This window comes from Geotrypetes seraphini, chromosome 10 (assembly GCF_902459505.1).
Source record: "Geotrypetes seraphini chromosome 10, aGeoSer1.1, whole genome shotgun sequence".
NCBI classification, from domain to species: domain Eukaryota; kingdom Metazoa; phylum Chordata; class Amphibia; order Gymnophiona; family Dermophiidae; genus Geotrypetes; species Geotrypetes seraphini.
Genome location: NC_047093.1, coordinates 19351073 through 19371778, shown reverse-complemented (window position 1 = coordinate 19371778; position 20706 = coordinate 19351073). Strand labels below are relative to the sequence as shown.

Here is a 20706-nt window from a genome sequence, read left to right as displayed (position 1 = left end):
ACATGTTCTGTATCTCAAAAACTAGAGCTGATAGGAGAAAACCGGTACCATTTTTTGAATCGGCAGGTCAAATATACCCGGAAACAGGTCTAACATTTGAGGCACCAAAATGAGTGAGCAGAGATGGACATTAGTGGTTTAAGTATTGCATAATGGTCAGGTCATTTACCAGTCACTGGCTTATATCTTATGTACAGTGAATGGATTGTATATATTAAGATTAACTTTTAATTTTGTTAACCTGAAAACAAGACATGGATGCCTGCTTAGCATGCCATTTTTCCTCACCATAATTAGGTGGAGACCTAATTTAAAGACAATTTTGTCAAAGCTATTTGTGTAGATAAACTGACTGTTAGAAGATAGAGGGAGGGATGTGGAATGGTGTCTCACATCTTCAGTTCTTGGATATTTTCAAGAAAATCCTAGGACAAAACACATTCTGTTTCCTTTTGAAGGAAAAAGGCAGCATGGTATCTTAAGCCTACCCTTTGCAAACAGGTAGGCAAAAGGGGGAGAAGTTGGTACACCATACCTTCAACTTCTCTATTTTTCTAGTGTCTGGCTCCAACTCTTACTGATATTATGCTTTAAATTTTTTGTTCTAGATCTAAAGTACTGATAAATACAACTTTAGATCCAGGACAGAGATAATATATAATTTTATTTATATATTTATAATGTTCTTTATTGAGAGGCTGGAGTTGGTACATTTTTACCTTCTCTGCCTCCATAGCCCTAGTTTCATTGCAAATGCCAATATTGGCCCAATTAGACTGAAAGTTAATCATGCTCGATATTTGTTTTAGTTTTGAATATTAAGTTTTAATAAAAAGCAAAATTCATCTCAAACAGGTTCTGTTGTCCATGGCATGATGTGTGTTTGGAAAGCATTTTTTGTCAATAAAATAATTGAAATCACTGCTGTTTGAGTGTATTTTGTTAGTTTTAACAAAAACAGTGCTCAGTTGTTACTAATTATAGCAATTAAAGTCTTATCTCTATTGCTGGAGTCTAAAGTGGCACCCAGAGACACATAGCGAGGAGATCTTCAGGGGCAAAGTGATCCTATTTGCAATATGGTAGCCTCTGTACTGCCTTAGAGGAGTAAGGTCTCCTAGAAGAGCATCATCTTGGACCTAATTCTTTGTCAAGGATCTATTCCCACCCCCTAGGTGTACAGTATCCCACTGGGCATGTTCTCTATAGGGACTGGTTAGACCAGCCATTAATTTGACTATAACCGTGTAGACAGTGGGGTGGGCTATTGGATATAAGGATAGTTTGGTAACATGCCTGCTAGGGCCAAGGATGGCAGATCTCCGATGGCACTTGGCTGAGATTTTAGACAATGTTGGGAAAGATCCAGTTGGACTAATAATACAGGTGGGTACCAATAAAATATAGGAAGATTCTGGAAGCCAAATTTAAACTTGAAACCTAGAACCTTCAAGGTAGTATTTTCAGGCATAGCTTTTCATGGTGCAGGCAGAGCAATGGAATGTGTATGCATGGATGTAATGACAGTGAGAATTTGACTCTGCCCCCATAGATAACCATCCCGTGTCATTCTTTAGTGTCTGTCTCAACTTCAGTCCTACACCACCATTCTTCAATGCAAGTATGCGATGCTGTATGAGCGTTTTTTAATACAAATTTTGAGAATGTTTGAATTTTTATTTTCATATTTTAATTGTAATGCTGGATTGTGTATGTAATTTTGCTCCTCGCCTAGATTTGTGGATAGGCGGGTTATAAATAATTTTAAATAAGTCTTGAGGGTCAGTGGTTGTGCCCATTTATGCTCTGATTCTTCCCTCTTTCCTTAAATAATGACATGGTGATGGGGTTCCGTGGTTGTCCACGGGGATGGTGACAAATTCTGTAACTGTCATTCTCTATGAAACATTTGGTGTAAGGAAAAACTAGTTTGAAAAGGCTAGGCTGTGCAATAACAGAAGTTGAGCATGGCTGTAAACATTCATTTTTTTTTTTTTTTTAAATAAAAAAGGCCAGAGAGGAACTTTTAAAACCAGAAGCTGCGTCAGAGGAGAAGCTTCCACCCACACACACACGCGACTGCAGGCAGGCTCAGCCGGCTTTGAGCAAGTTACTTTATTAACGCTGCAACTCGCCACGAAGGTAAGAGGGAGGGAGATGGAGGAGGAAGGGGGCTGCGTGCGATCAGTGACTGCACACGTTCCCTTCCTAACTGTGGGGATAAGGCCATTCATTGCTCCACGGGGCAGTGGATGGCCTTGTCCCCGTGCCCGCAGTGAGCACTTTTTCCCTCTCTACCATTTTGGCGGGTTACCCGCGGCTACCTGTGGGGAATCCACCGTGTCATTCTCTAGTAGGAGGAGCCTGTTCTGCTTGTGTTTATATTTTCTTTAATTTTGGGGTTTTATCCAGTCAGGCATTTCAGTGCTGCTCGATTCAGGAAAAAAAATTTCGATTCGAGGGAGAGATGCTGGATGAAAGGATAGTTAAGAAAAGGAGAGAAGGTGGATCTGGGGTCCATCGCTGCAGCTGCAGGGATGGAAATGGGGAAAAAAAGAAAAGATGCCAGACATCTGGGGGAGGGGAGGGAAGGGAAGGACAGAGATGGTAGATGGATGGTTAGAATGGAGAAAGAAGGAGACCCTGGCAAGCGAGTTATCAGAAGAAAACCAGAGCCTGGGACCAACATGATTTGAATAATGACCAGACAACGAAAGGTAGAAAAAATAATTTCATTTTCTGTTTTATTATTCCAGTTAGTCAGATTTGAAATGTGTATCCTGCCAGAGCTGGTGTTACACTGTGAATGTGAGCTAGGATTTAACAGAGAGGAAAAGTCTTTTTTGTTTGTTTACACCACAGCGCCAGTGTGGGTAGGAGAGGGCAAAGGGGGTGGGATGGGTGAAGAGGCTATAAAATAAACCCACCAGGATGTTTGAAGAAGAAAAAAACAAACACACACTGAATTGGGTAGGAAAATCAAATCGAAAAATTGATTCAGTAGGCTAAATCGAATCAAAAAATTGTTTTCCCTGAAATTGGGCAGCACTACTCCACATCTTTTATACTGCTGGAGCTAGAGGGTAGGAAAGGAAGGTGCTGGACTAGGGAAGATGCCGGAGCAGAGTACAGAAATGCCAAGGGTGGCCCATTCCAAAGAGTGAGATTAAAGTCCAATGAGTTATGTTTTTCTTGTGCATTTAGGCTATTAGGCACACTGAGAAAGTTCTGCTGGCTACTTCTATTGAGAAGTAACACCTTCAATGTGAACCTAAAAATGTTTTTTCTCTATCATGACATGTTAACCTATGAATTCTGCAAGAAAAAGGAGAAGCAATAGTAAAAATTAGAACAACTGCTGCAAGAACTGGGACATCCACCACCATCTAATACAAAGGCAGAAGAAAAAGTTTCACAAGTCTTCTATAGAGATAACCACCTCAAGAGACATCAGATCCTTTGAAATGTTCTAAAATCCCACCTGAGTCACTAAACTTAATGTTTTGATGTCATCTCAGAAAGGCCAACAAAACACTGGACAAACATGCAAAAACATCAAAACCTTAACAGCACTACCAGGATTAAATCGTATTTACATATACCTATTAAGAAAAAAGATGGTCCTACACCAGAAGCAGAGGAGGTATTACCTCAAAAAGTAGATGACTCTTTAAATGTTACAGAATTATTAGAAACTACATTGTCTGAATCTACAGAGATGATGTAAATGCTATTATGAGATTGTATTTTTGTAACCCTCAAATTTTGTTCCATGGAAAAAAAGTTTAGATGTTCCCCAACGTCACAAGAACCACACAAGCGGAGAAAATTATTTCTCGCAATGAGAGCTGTGACATTAACTCTCGAGGCAACATTTCTTTTAGCATACCCATGCAAATGCTTGATAAAATACCTGGGATTAAAATATGTCTTCTATACACCAGATCAGTTATGGGCCTTTTTGGACTTGAAAAGTCTAGCAGCTGGGAAGGTTTAATGAACAGCAGTTAGATTAAGGGGTTATTGCTATTAAGCCTATTCTTTGGAGTTTTGCTTTTTTTTTTTTTTTTTAATTCTTTATTCATTTTTAAACTTTCAATAAGTGCAGTACAATAAAAAGAAACAATTTACACTTTAACATCACTTACTATACTACCAAATTCTGATGCACATGAAAATACCCCTCCCTCTCCCCTACCCATCTATTATTTTCAGGCATAAAGATTAGTAATAACTCACCCTCCCTACCCCCCACCCCCCCAACTTTGGAGTTTCTTTTCACTTTATACTTCTCTTGAGTTAGTAGTGGTCTAAGAAAGATTAACCTATTTTCTATTTTTTTTAGTTTAGCTGTAAAATTGCTGAACTGTATTTCAATGTTTTTTCTTGTACAAGAATACACTTGTGAATTATGTTAAAATTTCAATAAAGTTAAAAAAACAAAACAGCACTACCAGGACAAAAAGTAATAACCAAAAAGGCAGCGTTAAATATTACACCAGCCCTAAGATATCAATTCACCACTTAGTAAGAAAACAGAACAAATAGGACAACTACATGCTAACAGAATATTGTATCTTAGTCACAGGCACAAAACACAAATCCTTAACAAATTTAAAACAAAAGACCACAGATCAGTAATAGAAATAAGGGAGGGAGGGGGGGAAGGATCAGAACCTTAAGAAATCAGACTCTGCAAATACAGCAAACCGAGAAATAGAAACTGAAATGGAAGTTATCAGAGATGTCATTGTCAAAAACTAACCAAAAAGTGCCAAAACTGGTGAACTACAAAGAAAAAATTTGGCAAAACTTCAGATCCCCTCACAGAACAAACATGGCAATAACCATGCAGTTAATAAATAATAGGACAAATCAATACGGACCAAACGTTTAATGTGAGTACTGGAAGGGGAAAAAAGGAAAAATGACATCATTTTTCCTTCTTTCCCCTTCCAGTACTCACATTAAACGTTTGTTTCACTAGCAATTTTGATTGCAATTTTTGCATTGGACTAGATGTACATAAGAATTGCCGCTGCTGGGTCAGACCAGTGGTCCATCGTGCCCAGCAGTCCATTCACGCGGCAGCCCTTAGATCAAAGACCAGCGCCCTAACAGACCAGCCCTACCTAAGTACATTCTGGTTCAGCAGGCACTTGTCTAACTTTGTCTTGAATCCCTGGAGGGTGTTTTCCCCGGAAGAGTGTTCCAGTTTTCTACCATTCTCTGGGTGAAGAACTTCCTTATGTTCATTTTGAATCTATCCCCTTTTAACTTTAGAGAGTACCCTCTCGTTCTCCCTACCTTGGAGAGGGTGAACAACCTGTCTTTATCTATTAAGTCTATTCCCTTCATTATCTTGAATGTTTCGATCATGTCCCCTCTCAGTCTCCTCTTTTCAAGGGAGAAGAGGCCCAGTTTCTCTAATCTCTCACTGTACGGCAATTTCTCCAGCCCCTTAACCATTTTAGTTGCTCTTCTCTGGACCATTTCAAGTAGTATTGTGTCCTTCATGTATGGCGACCAGTGCTGGACGCAGTACTCCAGGTGAGGGCGCACTAAGGCCCGGTATAGCAGCATTATAACCTCCGATCTGTTCGTGATCCCCTTCTTTATCATTCCTAGCATTCTGTTCACCCTTTTCGTTGCAGGGCAGGACTTATTTAGGTTTATTAACCTGGTGCTGGTCACCTATAAGTTTCCTGCCTGGGGCCTTAAAAGTATTTATTTAACTTTCTGGCCCGTACTGATTTGTCCTATTATTAACTGCCTGGTTATTGCCATGTTTGTTCTGTGAGGGGATCTGAAGTTTTGCCAAATTGCCAAGAACTGACTTATTCCAATTAATAAATTCAAAATAAATTGTTTCCCTCTCCCCCTTTTTTCTACCTTTGTTGTTTGAGCATTTCATTTTTCTTTGTTTTTCTCCTGTCCTCCCCCATGTTCAGCATCTGCCTTTTCATGTCCCTAGCTCTCCTCCTGTGCCCAATATTACCTCTGTGTCCCTATTTATTTAAATTTCTTTTTGCCCACTTACACCTAAGCAGTTCACACAAATACAAACATAATTATCAAACAAAAAAAGAGACATATAGTTCAGATTCATCAAAGTTCTTCAATCATTTAAAAAAAGAAGCATCTACAAATAAAGTTGTCTTTAAGACCTTAAATTTCTATAAATCAGGTAACAACCAAAGAGATCCTGTCAAATACACCTCTTTCACCTCTTTTCCAGCATTGCCCCTCTGTGTCTCACTGTCCCTCCCTCCTCCCTGGCCAGCATCACTATCCCGCAAATTTTTTGGCATTGCGACACACTAAACCCAATGCTGCAGCTGGAAGGCATCCAGAAGTGTGCAGACATCAATGCGATGACATCACATGCAAGTGTGATGTCATCACATTGATGTCCATGCAAGAGCAGAGGCCCTCCGGATGTGACCCTGAACCTGCCACTTTGCAGGTGGGGGGATCATGGAGGAGGGAATATGCGGGAAGAGGAGAGACGCCGAAGAGGAGAGTTGGCGCCATCTGCCTACAGGACGTGCCTCTCGCTGCGAGAGGCACGTCTTGTAAGCAATGAGACAGCAACGGCACCTCTCCTTGCCGGCATCTAATGGCTCACCTGGAATCTGTCACACACAGTTTGCGATACACTGGTCTATATGATCCCTTCCTGCCCAGGAATCTCTTCTCAGTGGCAGTGATTAAGACAGGCTGCCTCCAGCCAGTGCTGGGGCTTTTCCTCTGTAGCATGCCTCCTACACAGAAACAGAAGTTACATCAGAGAAGGCAGGATGGTACAGACTGAGTGAAGGCCCTAATGCTGCCTTAATTGCTGCCAGTAACAGACGTATGGAGGACTACAGGGTGGGGGAGAGGAAGAGCAGGGAGAGGAGAAGAGAGAGAGAAATATCGGATACAGCCCAAATTTATCAATGAACAACAGGGCAGCCTTTATGTAGGGGTCCAGGGCAGCCACTTCCCTTTTTCATTAGTAAAAGCAGCTAGTAACCCAAGAGGGCATTTCATATGTTATTTATTTATTTAAAAAAACTTAATATACTGCCTGGAATCACAGTGGTTTCCAAATAAACATATATAGATCAAAAACAAAAGCAATACAAATCATTCATCAAAATAATATCAATACATGAAAACAAAACCTACAAATTCTTCAATAACATATTAAAATGGTACAGAAATGCCCAAACAATGTTAGGAAAGACAGATCATAAGTGCGCATCTACAAACAGCTTGGTTTTCAACAATTTCTTAAATTGCACATAATCTTAATTACCCAGTAAGCTTGTTCCATTATATTCCAGCAATGGAAAACATTTGAAGTTGAGTTGCCACATATCTTACATTATCCCAGGACAAGCAGGCAGCATATTCTTAACACATGGGTGACGTCACCGACGGAGCCCTCGGTACGGACCTTTTTAACTAGAAGTTTCTAGTTGGCCGCACCGCGCGTGCGCGAGTGCCTTCCCGCCCGACGGAGGAGTGCGTGGTCCCCAGTTTCTTCGTTTCCGCGGAGCGAAGAAGACGCGTGTGTTTTTTCAACGGCCGTTGAAACCACTTTTTTGCCTTCCCGCTCGCGCTTTTTTCCTTATTTTTTCTTCCTTTACCTTCGGGTTTATTTTTCTTTGATTTGCAAAAAAAAAAAAAAAAAAAACTTTGCTTTTTCCCTTTTTCTTTCGTTTTTGCCCCGGCGGGGCCTGTTGCCAGTATACAGGCCTCGGGCTTCGATTTTGCGGAGGCTATCTTCCCCTTCATGCCCCCGCAGGTCGGTTTTAAGAAGTGCCAGCGGTGTGCACGCCCGATCTCCATCACTGACCCACACAATTGGTGTTTGCAGTGTCTGGGTCCGGAGCATCGGGCGGACTCCTGCACCCGCTGTGCTACTCTTCAAAAAAGAACCCTTAAAAACCGAAGAATTCAGCAAACTCTCCTCTTCGGCACCGAGTCGGCGATGGACTCCTCACCTTCAACAGCGGTACCTCAAAAATCGGCACCGTCGTCCTCGACACCGACTGACCCCGCATCGGCGTCACTGGCGCCAGGTAAGCCGGCTAAGAAGCCTTCCTCTTCCCTCGAGCGCCCTCCGGCTACGGTGGCGACACCGTCCCTACCGGCATCGCACCGGTCCCGCAAACGCTCCGCCCCGATCTCGGTGAGTGCCTCGTCATCGGCCTCCTCATCGCCGGGGCGTGGAGCGGCATCTAAGGAACCGAAGAAAAAGAAAGCGGTTCCGATGCCACCCCTAGATGACCGTATCTCGGCCATCTTAAAGGCTCAACTCCAAGAACAGTTGAAGAAACAACTTGAACAACTGTTGCCCACTATCCTGGCACCGCTCCTTCCGGTACCAGACCGGCCCGAGCCCCGTACCGAGCCCCCGGTGTCCACCCCTTCGGTACCGGTGAACACATCCATGCCGATCCTTTCGGCCCAACAACTTCAAGGCGATCCGGTGGTTCATTCTCAGGCCACATTGGATCCTCCTCGGCACCAGGCGGTACGGCATTCTTCTCGGGACCGAGATAGACGCCGGTCGTCCTCCCCTGGTACCGTTTCGGTGCGCTCTGGAAAGTCCTTGTCCAAAACTCGACATACCGCGCCCTCCACCCCGGTGTCTCGACCAGAAGTCAGGGACCCTGACTTATGGGAGGAAACTCCTCTCGGTACCGAGGAGGATCCCTCCTCATCTGATGAGGAACCATCGGCACCCGATGCCACCTCTAAACCAGAGCAGTCCTCATTTTCTAAATTTTTGAAAGAAATGTCTGCTGCCCTATCCCTTCCTCTGGAATCGGACTCAAAAAAGTCTCAAGCCTTTCTAGAGGCTCTAGACTTTGAGCAACCTCCTAAGGAGTTCCTCAAGCTTCCCGTGCATGACATTCTACGGGAAACGTTCTACAAAAACTTGGAAAATCCCCTCACGGTACCAGGAGCCCCCCGTAAACTGGACAACCTTTACCGTGTCATTCCCATTCCTGGATTCGACAAATCTCAATTGCCCCATGAGTCCCTTCTGGTTGAATCCACCTTAAAAAAGACTCAGGGCTCCAGTGTCTATGCCTCTACCCCTCCTGGCAGAGAAGGTAAAACCATGGACAAGTTTGGCAAGAGGCTTTACCAGAATGCCATGCTTGCAAACAGGGCAAACAACTATTCCTTCCATTTTTCCTTCTATCTCAAACATTTGGTCCAACAACTGTCTGCCCTCCAAAAGTACCTTCCTGAGCGCAAGGTCCCGCTATTCCAACAGCACATCTCTGGCCTTCTCCAAATGCGCAAGTATATGGTCCGCTCGATATACGACTCCTTCGAGCTCACCTCTCGGGCCTCTGCCATGGCCGTAGCCATGCGTCGCTTGGCCTGGCTCAGAGTCTCCGACCTGGACATCAACCACCAGGATCGTCTGGCCAACGCCCCCTGTCTCGGGGATGAGCTTTTTGGAGAGTCACTGGATTCCACCACCCAGAAACTCTCTGCCCATGAGACCAGGTGGGACACCCTGATCAAGCCGAAAAAGAAGGCACCGCCTACCCGACCTTATCGGCCACAAACATCTTATCAACGGAGATTCTCAGCCAGGCCACTCAACCCGCCTCCCCAGCAATCTCGGCGGCCCCGTCAACAGCAACATCATGCTCAGGCTCGATCTCAGGCCACTCAACCCTCTAAGCCTTCTCAGCCTGCTAAACAAACTCAGCCCTTTTGACTCTTCTCTCCAGGGCATAGCCAGTCATCCACCCTTGCTACCTCTTCCACAACCCATCGGAGGTCGTCTCACCATTTTCTCCAGCCGTTGGGAAGTCATCACGTCGGACCAGTGGGTCCTCAACATCATCCGCCACGGCTACTCTCTCAACTTCCAGACTCTACCTCCGGACAACCTTCCCGTAGAGTCTGCTTCAAACTCATCTCAAACCCCCCTCCTCCTGAGGGAGGTTCAATCCCTCCTCCTTCTCAATGCCATCGAAGAAGTACCTCCAGATCAAAGGGGTCAGGGATTCTACTCCCGCTACTTCCTGGTCCCCAAAAAGACGGGAGACCTCCGTCCCATTCTCGATCTAAGGGACCTCAACAAGTGTCTAGTCAAGGAGAAGTTCAGAATGCTCTCCCTTGCCACGCTTTACCCTCTTCTTTCTCAACACGACTGGCTATGTTCCCTGGACCTCAAAGAGGCCTACACTCACATCTCCATCAACCAGAATTCTCGCCGCTACCTACGGTTCCAGGTACTGCACCACCACTATCAGTACAAGGTGCTACCGTTCGGCCTAGCTTCCTCACCCAGGGTCTTCACCAAGTGCCTTATAGTGGTAGCGGCCTTCCTCAGGTCTCACAACCTCCAGGTCTTCCCCTACTTGGACGATTGGTTGGTGAAAGCACCTTCATCTCAACTCGTGCTACAAGCCACTCATCACACCATCTCTCTCCTCCACCTCCTGGGGTTCGAGATCAACTACCCCAAGTCGCACTTGCTTCCCACCCAGCGACTTCAATTCATTGGAGCAGTTCTGGACACCACGCTAATGAGGGCCTTTCTCCCCTCCGATCGCCAGCGGACCCTGCTCCATCTCTGCCGTCAGGTACTCATGCACCCCTCCATCCCTGCCCGACAGATGATGGTCCTACTGGGTCACATGGCCTCGACGGTGCATGTCCTTCCTCTGGCACGCCTCCACCTTCGTACGCCTCAGTGGACTCTCGCCAACCAATGGTCACAGACTACGGACCTTCTTTCTCATCCCATCTCTGTGACATCATCTCTTTAGCAATCTCTCCAATGGTGGTTGAACTCCTCAAATCTTTCCAGGGGTCTGCTTTTTCATCTGCCCCCCCACTCTATGATCATCACCACAGATGCGTCCCCCTACGCGTGGGGAGCTCACCTAGGAGATCTGCGCACCCAGGGACTTTGGACCCCACAGGAGCGTCGTCATCACATCAATTTCCTGGAACTCAGAGCCATGTTCTATGCCCTCAAGGCTTTCCAACATCTCCTCTGCCCTCAAGTCCTCCTCCTTTGCACGGACAATCAAGTCGCCATGTACTACATAAACAAGCAAGGCGGCACCGGATCTCGCCCCCTTTGTTTGGAGGCTCTGCGCATCTGGACCTGGGCCACGGACCGCAATCTTTTTCTCAGGGCGGTCTATATCCAGGGCGACCAGAACTCTCTGGCCGACAATCTCAGTCGCATCCTTCAACCCCACGAGTGGACGTTGGACCCTCCGACTCTGCTCTCCGTCTTTGCTCGATGGGGCACTCCGCAGGTGGACCTCTTTGCAGCACCTCACAATCATCAGCTGCCCCAATTCTGCTCCAGACTCTTCTCTCCTCACCGTCTGGCCCCGGATGCATTCCTGCTCGATTGGAGGGATCGGTTCCTGTATGCCTTCCCTCCACTTCCTCTGATGTTGCGGACCTTGTCCAAACTCCGCAAAGACCACGCCACCATGATTCTTATCGCGCCTCGGTGGCCTCGCCAACACTGGTTCTCACTCCTGCTCCAGCTCAGCTCCAGGGAACCTATTCTACTTCCTGTGTTTCCTACTCTACTTACGCAACAGCATCAGTCTCTGCTACATCCCAATCTGTCTTCGCTCCACCTGACAGCTTGGTTTCTCTCGGGCTGACCTCTCCGGAGAATCTATCTCAACCGGTCCGCCTCATTTTGGACGCTTCCAGGAAACCGGCCACTCTCCAATGTTACCATCAGAAGTGGACCAGATTTTCCTCCTGGTGTCTCCGGCATCATCAAGAACCCACCTCCTTAGCGGTGGAAACTGTCTTGGAATATTTGCTTTCACTGTCCAACGCTGGCCTCAAAACTACCTCCATCAGAGTCCACCTCAGTGCCATCACTGCGTTTCATGAGCCTATTCTCGGAAAACCCCTCACGGCTCATCCTCTGGTTTCCAGATTCATGAGAGGACTCTTCAACATCAAACCGCCTCTCAAGCCTCCTCCTGTCGTCTGGGACCTGAATGTGGTTCTCTCAGCTCTCATGAAACCTCCGTTTGAGCCTCTTGCCACAACTTCTCTCAGGCTTCTTACCTGGAAGGTGCTTTTCCTAATTGCCATCACCTCTGCCAGGAGGGTTAGCGAACTGCATGCACTGGTTGCCGACCCACCTTTCACTGTTTTTCACCATGACAAGGTTGTTCTGCGTACCCACCCTAAATTCCTTCCCAAGGTGGTCTCAGCTTTTCACCTCAACCAGTCCATTGTGCTGCCCGTCTTCTTCCCTAAGCCTCACTCGCATCCTGGGGAACAGGCGTTGCACACGCTGGATTGTAAGCGTGCCCTTGCTTACTATCTTGATCGTACCAGAGCTCACCGAACAGCCCCTCAGCTCTTTTTGTCTTTCGACCCCAACCGTTTGGGTCGTCCTGTCTCCAAACGGACACTTTCAAATTGGCTTGCTGCCTGTATTGCTTTCTGCTACGCTCGGGCCGGTCTCTCACTGGAAGGAACTGTCACGGCCCACAGAGTCCGAGCTATGGCTGCTTCTGTGGCTTTCCTCCGCTCCACGCCCATCGAGGAAATCTGCAAGGCGGCCACTTGGTCCTCAGTTCACACGTTCACTACTCACTACTGTCTGGATGCGTTCTCCAGACGGGATGGACACTTCGGCCAATCTGTGTTACACAATTTATTTTCCTAATGGCCAACCATCCCACCTCCCTCTTTGTTAGCTTGGAGGTCACCCATGTGTTAAGAATATGCTGCCTGCTTGTCCTGGGATAAAGCACAGTTACTTACCGTAACAGGTGTTATCCAGGGACAGCAGGCAGATATTCTTACGTCCCACCCACCTCCCCGGGTTGGCTTCTTAGCTGGCTTATCCTAACTGGGGACCACGCACTCCTCCGTCGGGCGGGAAGGCACTCGCGCACGCGCGGTGCGGCCAACTAGAAACTTCTAGTTAAAAAGGTCCGTACCGAGGGCTCCGTCGGTGACGTCACCCATGTGTTAAGAATATCTGCCTGCTGTCCCTGGATAACACCTGTTACGGTAAGTAACTGTGCTTTATCAACTGTCAGTGCTACCAATTTCATTTTCCCCTCAGAGCGCAATGCCCTCGGAGGTTTTTAAATCTCCCAAAGAGATTGAAACCAAAGTTGTACAGTATGAAATACTATTTGATGTACCGGGGACAACACTTTAAATTGGATTCTTTGCTCTATCGGTAGCCAGTGTAGATTTTTCAATATTGGGGTTATATGGGCTGTCCTAATTCATATACACCTGCAAAACCTTCAATTTTGATTTTGGCATACCCAAGAACAAGGAATTACAGTAGTCCAATCTTGTCAAAAGCAAAGATTGGGCCACAGTTCGAAAATCATATTCAGAAATGGATTTAACCTATACAACTTATGAAGTTGAACATAGCCTTTCTGAATAATACACCCAAATTTGCTTCCCCATAGTCAAAGCCGAATCTAAGCAAACACCTTTATCTCTTCTCCCAAAATATGAATGTAGTTTTAGGGAATGGAGGCAGTTGTGCAAGCCTAACATCAATTTTTGTTTCACATTTGTTCAGCAAATGCAACTCTGTGAAGCCAAACAATAATATTCTTAACTAACTCTGACGTTTTTAATGCACTCATTTGTACATAGGACCTTTCTGTACTGTATAATTAGGGATTTGATTCCTAAGTGATTAGTTGTAGAATAAATGTACTATTTATAATTAGGTGTTTTTTTGAAGGAACCAAAAAAATGAATCCAGGTACTATTGCCTGGTATCTTTTTTTCTGGTGAGATCAAATATGTACATTTATATCTCTTAGAAGTCAGTATAGAAAAGGCATAAAAATTAAGTAGAGGCTATAAGACAAGCAAGGAAAGGGGTGCTTTTCTAGTTTATCCATTATAAAAAAAAATATATACAGTATATATATTACTTTTGCATCGAAGGTACTTAATTGGTTAAATCTAAAAATCCGAAGCCCTTTGTACAAGTTTGGCATTAGTTTGTATCTTTCTACAAGTTCACTTCTTAATTAAGGCAGATAGTTTTCCCTTAATACCTTGGAAAATACCAGAATTATGTGCAGCTTTGAGCGTAGAATCACAGGAAACGTGCTGCCCCACCTTTGTAAGGACTCTGTATGGAGTTCTTGATCTTATTTTTGCTCTGGGTGTCTCTTGCTCAGTTTGTAGGAAGCTTGGTCACCGCCTCTATCTCGATAGACAACCAAGCTCCCTACAAACCGGGAAAGAGACACCCAGACCAGAATCTGTAATCACTCGGTTCTTCTTACAATATCATCGCAGGAGACATAAACTTACACCTAGATGAAGAGGACAATACAAACGCGAAAGAATTTAAAAACTTTCTATCCCTACTCAATTACAACCTCCCTCTACCCACACAAACACATGAAAAAGGCCATCAGTTAGATATGGTAGCCATGTCCACAAAGGACATCCCAAACCCTGCCATCTCTATATGTAAAGGCACCTGGTGTCATGATATCTGGTCTGATCATTTTACTTATTATTTCAAGCTCATGTGGTCTTATTCTAAATCTAAAACACGCCCAATAATAAAAAGAGAACATCACACCAGAGGCTATATTAATCCAATAGATTTCTGGTCACAATATGAATTGCAATCAGAGATAGAAGAAGGAGTCGATTTCTGGGATCACTGGATGACAACCAGCACATCCATTTTAGATAAAATCGCCCCTATACGCAATAGCAAAAGCAATGCAAATAAATATAACAAATGGTTTGACACCGAACTTCTAAAACTGAAACAACTAGCTAGAAGACTAGAAAGAACTTGGGAAAAAACAGGAGAACTAACAGACCATAACAAATGGAGAGCTAACATAAAAATATACAAACAAATGATAAAAGACAAACGTAAAGCATTCTACTCAATTAAAATCAATTCATCTTGTAATGGTTCACAAGGAATCAATACAAAAGAGCTATTCAACCTGATCACAAATTTATTTGACACCGCTCACTACACCACACCCATACATAACTCTAAGTTACCCTCTGCAAATGACTTAGCACTACACTTTGATTCGAAAATTAAAAACCTTAGAATTCATTGTTCAACAAACGACCCTAGTGATCATCCGATACCTATCACCCAAGGAAATGATACACCGGCAGACATGATCTGGAGCTCCTTTCAAGATTTAGAGTGGAACAATTACAACAGACTATATAACAAATACTCTAAATCATATTGCGTTCTGGACTCATGCCCCCCAGAAATCATGAAAGCGGCACCTTTAGCATTTAAACTATCGTTGATGCAATATTTGGCTCATAACCTAAAAACTGGGAAGTTCCTCTCTAATAATGGTCGCATAATAATAACAACCCCAATTCTAAAAAATCGAAAAGAATCTTCAGCTATAATATCCAACTACAGACCAGTAGCATCCATTCCGTTTATTGTAAAAATTATGGAGGGATTGGTACACACCCAACTGATGGATTATCTGGATCAGTTCTCTCTCCTACATGAAACTCAATCCGGTTTTAGACCGTTATTCAGTACTGAGACAGTAATTGCGGCTATTTTAGACGATCTGCGCCTACTGTTTAGTAAGGGCCTTAATGCCCTGGTTATGCAATTCAATATGAGTTCTGCCTTTGATCTAGTAGACCATGGGAAATTGCTGCAATGCCTAGATGCCATTGGTATCAGGGACGAGGTGTTGAATTGGTTCTGTGGCTTCCTTATGTCCCGCACTTATCAAGTACGTTTTAATTATGAACTTTCAGATACCTGGAGCAATCCATCCGGTGTGCCACAAGGGTCTCCGCTATCTCCATTGCTCTTCAACGTCTACATGTCCTCACTAGGCACGCAGCTAACCCAGTTAGGGATAAAACTATTTAGTTATGCAGATGATTTTACGATCATCATCCCATTCGTTAATTCTATCTCTGAAACTATTCCTAAAGCTTCAGAAGCCATAAACGTGATGGAGCACTGGATGACAACCTATAGGCTCAAACTTAATTCAGAAAAGACAACTTTCTTCGTTGCTTCGCCACATCCGCTTGACACCAAATCACCACTATGTATCAATAATCTTAATTACCCTATCCAACCTACCATAAAGATACTAGGTGTAACTTTGGATCAGTGCCTAACCTTGAGAGACCAGGAGGACTCCTTGATCAGAAAGGGATTTTTCACTCTCTGGAAACTCAGATCCATTAAAGCTTATTTCGATACAGCGGCATTCAGAACCCTAGTCCAATCCCTCGTACTGAGTCTACTTGACTACTGCAACATCGCCTATTTAGCAATTTCCCAAAAGAACATGCAGCATTTATAATTGATGCAAAATGCAACGGTCAAACTGATCTTTGGGCTGAGGAAGTTTGGCCACGTGACACCCTACTACCGGCAGCTGCATTGGCTGCCAATGGAGGCGCGCGTAAAGTTTAAATTTGCCTGCTTCTACTTCAAAGCACTACACGGACTTGCCCCTAAATATATAACTGACCTTTTCGTCTTCTCAGCCAACAGACACAAGAGAAGCTCACATTCCAACTTTGTTTCCCCCCCAGTGAGAGGTTGTAAACTGAAAAAACACCATGAACATCTTCTCGCACCAAGCAGCATCATGGGGTAAAGACCTAGAACAATTGCTTTCGCCCACTACTTATGAGGAATTTAGGAAACGTCTGAAAACACACCTGTTCCTAAAGTATCTAGACAACTGATCCTCTCTTCTCTCTCCCCTCTATAGCGATTAACTTGTTCTATTGATCACTCTCTCCTCAAAAATGGATTTCCTGTCCTATTAACCCTCTTTCTTCCTCCCGTCTTAAAGTCAATCAATTTGTACCTTTGCTTAATCTTTATAAACCACATAGAACTTCACGGTATTGCGGTATATAAGCTGTTGTTATTATTATTATTATTATTATTATTAATATCAAGACTTGTTGTTGTTAGGTGCCATCGACTCGTGCTCCAGTCCTGGTGACTCGATGAATTGCGGATCTAAAAAGAAATTGGTTTTCTGCTAGTCCGGAAAGGTCCTCAAGACTATAATCCTAGATATAGCCAATCTTCTCTCCAAACTATATGCCATAATCATATCCATATATGTTAATACCGCATACACGTCCCAGATCCCTATGTTCGACCGATCAAAACCTTCTCTCTATACCCTCTTTAAAGATCATTGGAACCAGACATAATGAGATCTTTTCTGTCATCGCACCAGTTATGGAACTCACTTCCCGGCTAAATTAGAGATGCTTTCAGAAATTAAAACCATCATATTCAGATAATCTTACCATTGGAATAAGTATTCTTTATTTTATTTTAACAAAATTACCTACTGATTTTTTTTTTTCTTTCCCCACCTATCATATTATTACCCTCTTAATGTTGCCTCTTTCTGAAACCATTGTAGTTCAACTCCTTTTCCTCTTGTTTCCATGTGTTGGTCTTCAGAATTTGTCCTTGTCAGTATAATTATGAGTTTCTGTTACTCCTATTTTATTATACGTAATTCGCTTTTAAATTTTATTATAAGTGTTAGAATCAAATTTTAATAAACTTAAACCAAGTTATCTGTGTCATGAAACCTAATGAAATCCCTGGATATGACCAGGCTCTTCTAAATTGTAAATCACATTGAATTCCTTCTGGGGCATATTAGCAATCCAGAAATGCTAATGCCATAATGCCAGAAATGTACTTTTGTATAAATAACTCAGACAAAGTGAAGAGCCAATCGTAATTTGCAAAAACACATTCACAATGGCAGTGCAACAAAAGTCCATCGCTAAGCACGAGTTAGGAACAGACCCAAACGAGAGGAAAAAGCCTCGGAAAAGCCCTCCCACCGCCACAGCAGTGGCTTAAGGTGTTCAGGCGGGAAACCTCATAGGCACAAAAAACCTGCGGGTCTCTCAGGACTCTGTGCAATGTGATAAAACTGTGGGTCAAAAAAGTGATCAGTGATACGAGTGAAATTAACTCTGACTTATCTTAGTGAAGCTCGGTCGGAACACCAACGATGGCTAGCGTTTCACATCAAACTGCCTCAGGGCGTGCCTCCGATCATGAGCTTTCAAAACAGGACACGAACAAGTGTATTTCTCTACACATACAATTTTGTACAGGATTAAAGCCAAAATGGATTTATCTGATGCAAATCTTGCCTCATTTATTTATTTAATCATTTATTTAACCCATCCTCCTAAAGGAGCCCAGAACGGGTTACACGTGTACATTCACAGTAAAATGGAAGAAACTTATTATTTCAAAAGGGTAGATAAATGTGGGTACAGATAAGCCGGTTGATATTATGTATTTGGCTTTTCAAAAAACATTTGACAAATTACCTCGTGGATGACTCTTGAGGAAACAAACAAAAAAAGTAATTGGGATAGTAGGAAATGCCCTAGTGTGGATTAAAAAATGGTCACATAGAATAGGGTTAACTAGTCAATATTATCAATGGAGAAGGGTAACAAGTGGGTTCCCCAGGCATCAGTGCTTGAGACTGTTGCTTTTTATATATTTCTAAATGACCTGGAAACACAAAGTAATCAAATTTGCTGATGACATAAAATTATTAGACTTACGCTTAGACTTTGTCTTAGTGGGGATTGTTGAAGTAGAAGAGGGCTCTAGCTCAGAAATAATTTAATTTGTGCCTGGCTCCTTTTGCTGTCGAAGAGTAGCGGTGGGGGAGGACCGTGAAGCCGAAGCCTGACCTGTGGGGAGCCTTCCCTGACTGCTGAGGCTGCTTTTCCTTTTGAGAAGACCTCGAGTCCGCTGTACGCTGAGGGGCTGTTGAGGCGGAATGATCTTAACAAGTGCATTCACTCTGAAGCCCCCTGATATCTCTCTTCATTTATCTCCCCCTATGTTCCTCCCCGTGATCTCCATTCGTCAGGCAAGCCCCTCTTATCTGTACCCTTCTCTTCCACTGCCATCTCCAGATTCAGTCCCTTTTTTCTTGCGGCGCCATATGCCTAGAACAGGCTGCCTGAATCAATACATCGTGCTCCATCCCTGGCAGTGTTCAAATCCAAGCTAAAGGCCTACTTTTTTGAAACTGCTTTCAACTCTTAACTCCCCCTCACTGCTGTCAGATACCTATACCCACTATAACCTCCCCAACCCTGAAATGTCCTGTCTAAATTAGATTGTAAGCTCTTCTCAGCAGAGACTGTCTATTGTATGTTAAAATGTACAGCTCTGCATACGCTTTTCAGCACTATAGAAATAATAAATAGTAGTATTCAAACTTGTAAAATCATCGGGCTTGTAAGAAATTGCATAATCACCTTATAAGCCTAGGAGATGACATCCAAATGACAAATGTAAAGTGAGAAAATGCAAAGTGAAGAACAAGGAAGAGCAACCCAAACTATAGCTACATGATGGATTCCATATTAGGAGTCACTACCCATGAGAAGGAACTGTATGGGTGTCATCAATGGTGATATGTTGAAATCCTCCACCTCTTTCTTGGTGGCTAAGAAAGCAATTTGAATGGTAGGAATCATTAGGAAAGGAACAGAGAATAAAACAATATTATAATGCCTTTATAATCACTCTATGGTGCAACTGCACCTTGAAATTCTAGTCACCATGCCTCAAAAAATACAGAATGGAATTACAAAAGGTACGATATTTGTTTTGAAAACTGCTTTGATGTTTTTATGAGTTTGTCCACAAGTATGGTATATGTTGATAGAGAAGATGAAATGATTCCTTGTGTGAGTGATTGTAACAAAGTAGTAAAAACAAACAAACAAACAAATAGGAAATTTGGGTTCCCATGCTATTGTAGATCCCTCTTTGTGTCTCATGCAATGACACAGCTGGGCTGAGTTCAAATGAAATGGAGAGGGAGAAAAAGATTGTGTGGCTTAATAATCCTGATGCCTGCAAAGAACTTTAATTACAAATAAAAAACCTCATTTTTTCTATTAACAAGTGGTATAGATGCAACCACACAAATGGTGACCAGCAAGCTGAGGCTTTACCCTTAGTTGTGTCAAAAGTTCTTGGTAACTTGGGTATTAAAAACCATAACAAATACAAAACAAAGGACGGTCCTAGGTTAAATGAAGTAGAATTGCTCATACAAACAGATTCTGTAGAAAAGTCTTTCATAAGGCACCATCCAGCTTTGAAGTTAGTGGAAGCAGTAATGTTTAGTGAAGGTGTGAACCCAAGACACATGAGTGTAGGGGTTTGAACCCAGGGCCCTTTCTTCCAGAGACTGCTGACCTGCAGTGAGCCATAGCTGCTACAGTCTTGATCCATCTCAAACTTCTCCAGCCATGACCCCATATTTGCAGATGCAGAAATGCCCACAACCTTGCCAAGGCACATCATAAAGATGCACCTGCATAGGGCCTGCCAAGGTCACAACTCCAAAAATAGCAGGCATGCCCCGTTTGGTGTCTTGGCCCACAATTCAGGAAGCATTGGAATTGAGTGGAGGTAGTACAAAGTGATCCCCACTCTCAGACCACTGGACCAGCCAGGGGTATGTCCACCATATATAATGGAGAAGTCAGCCCACCATAGTCTAACTTGTATCCAGCTCTGCCTTTTCACTGTTACTAGCCGCTTAATACCTGCTTACTTACCTACTGTCCAACTGGCCCTTTTGTTCTTGCTTCCTGCTGTTTATCTTGCTAGTA

General features: G+C 43.7%; 1 protein-coding gene across 3 annotated transcripts in view; it reads right to left on the bottom strand.

The window, feature by feature from the left end:
- Positions 1-3152: 3152 nt before the first annotated feature.
- Positions 3153-20706, bottom strand: part of LOC117367780 (sterile alpha motif domain-containing protein 9-like) — a 39990-nt gene continuing 22436 nt past the window's right edge. For all 3 annotated transcript variants that reach the window (XM_033960707.1, XM_033960708.1, XM_033960706.1), the window contains 2 exons: positions 6629-6764; positions 3153-3315 (listed from right to left, as the gene is read on the bottom strand). In XM_033960707.1, coding sequence (XP_033816598.1) covers positions 3261-3315; positions 6629-6764 — 191 coding nt within the window. In that variant the 3' untranslated portion in view covers positions 3153-3260. The remainder of the gene's footprint in view (positions 3316-6628; positions 6765-20706) is intronic.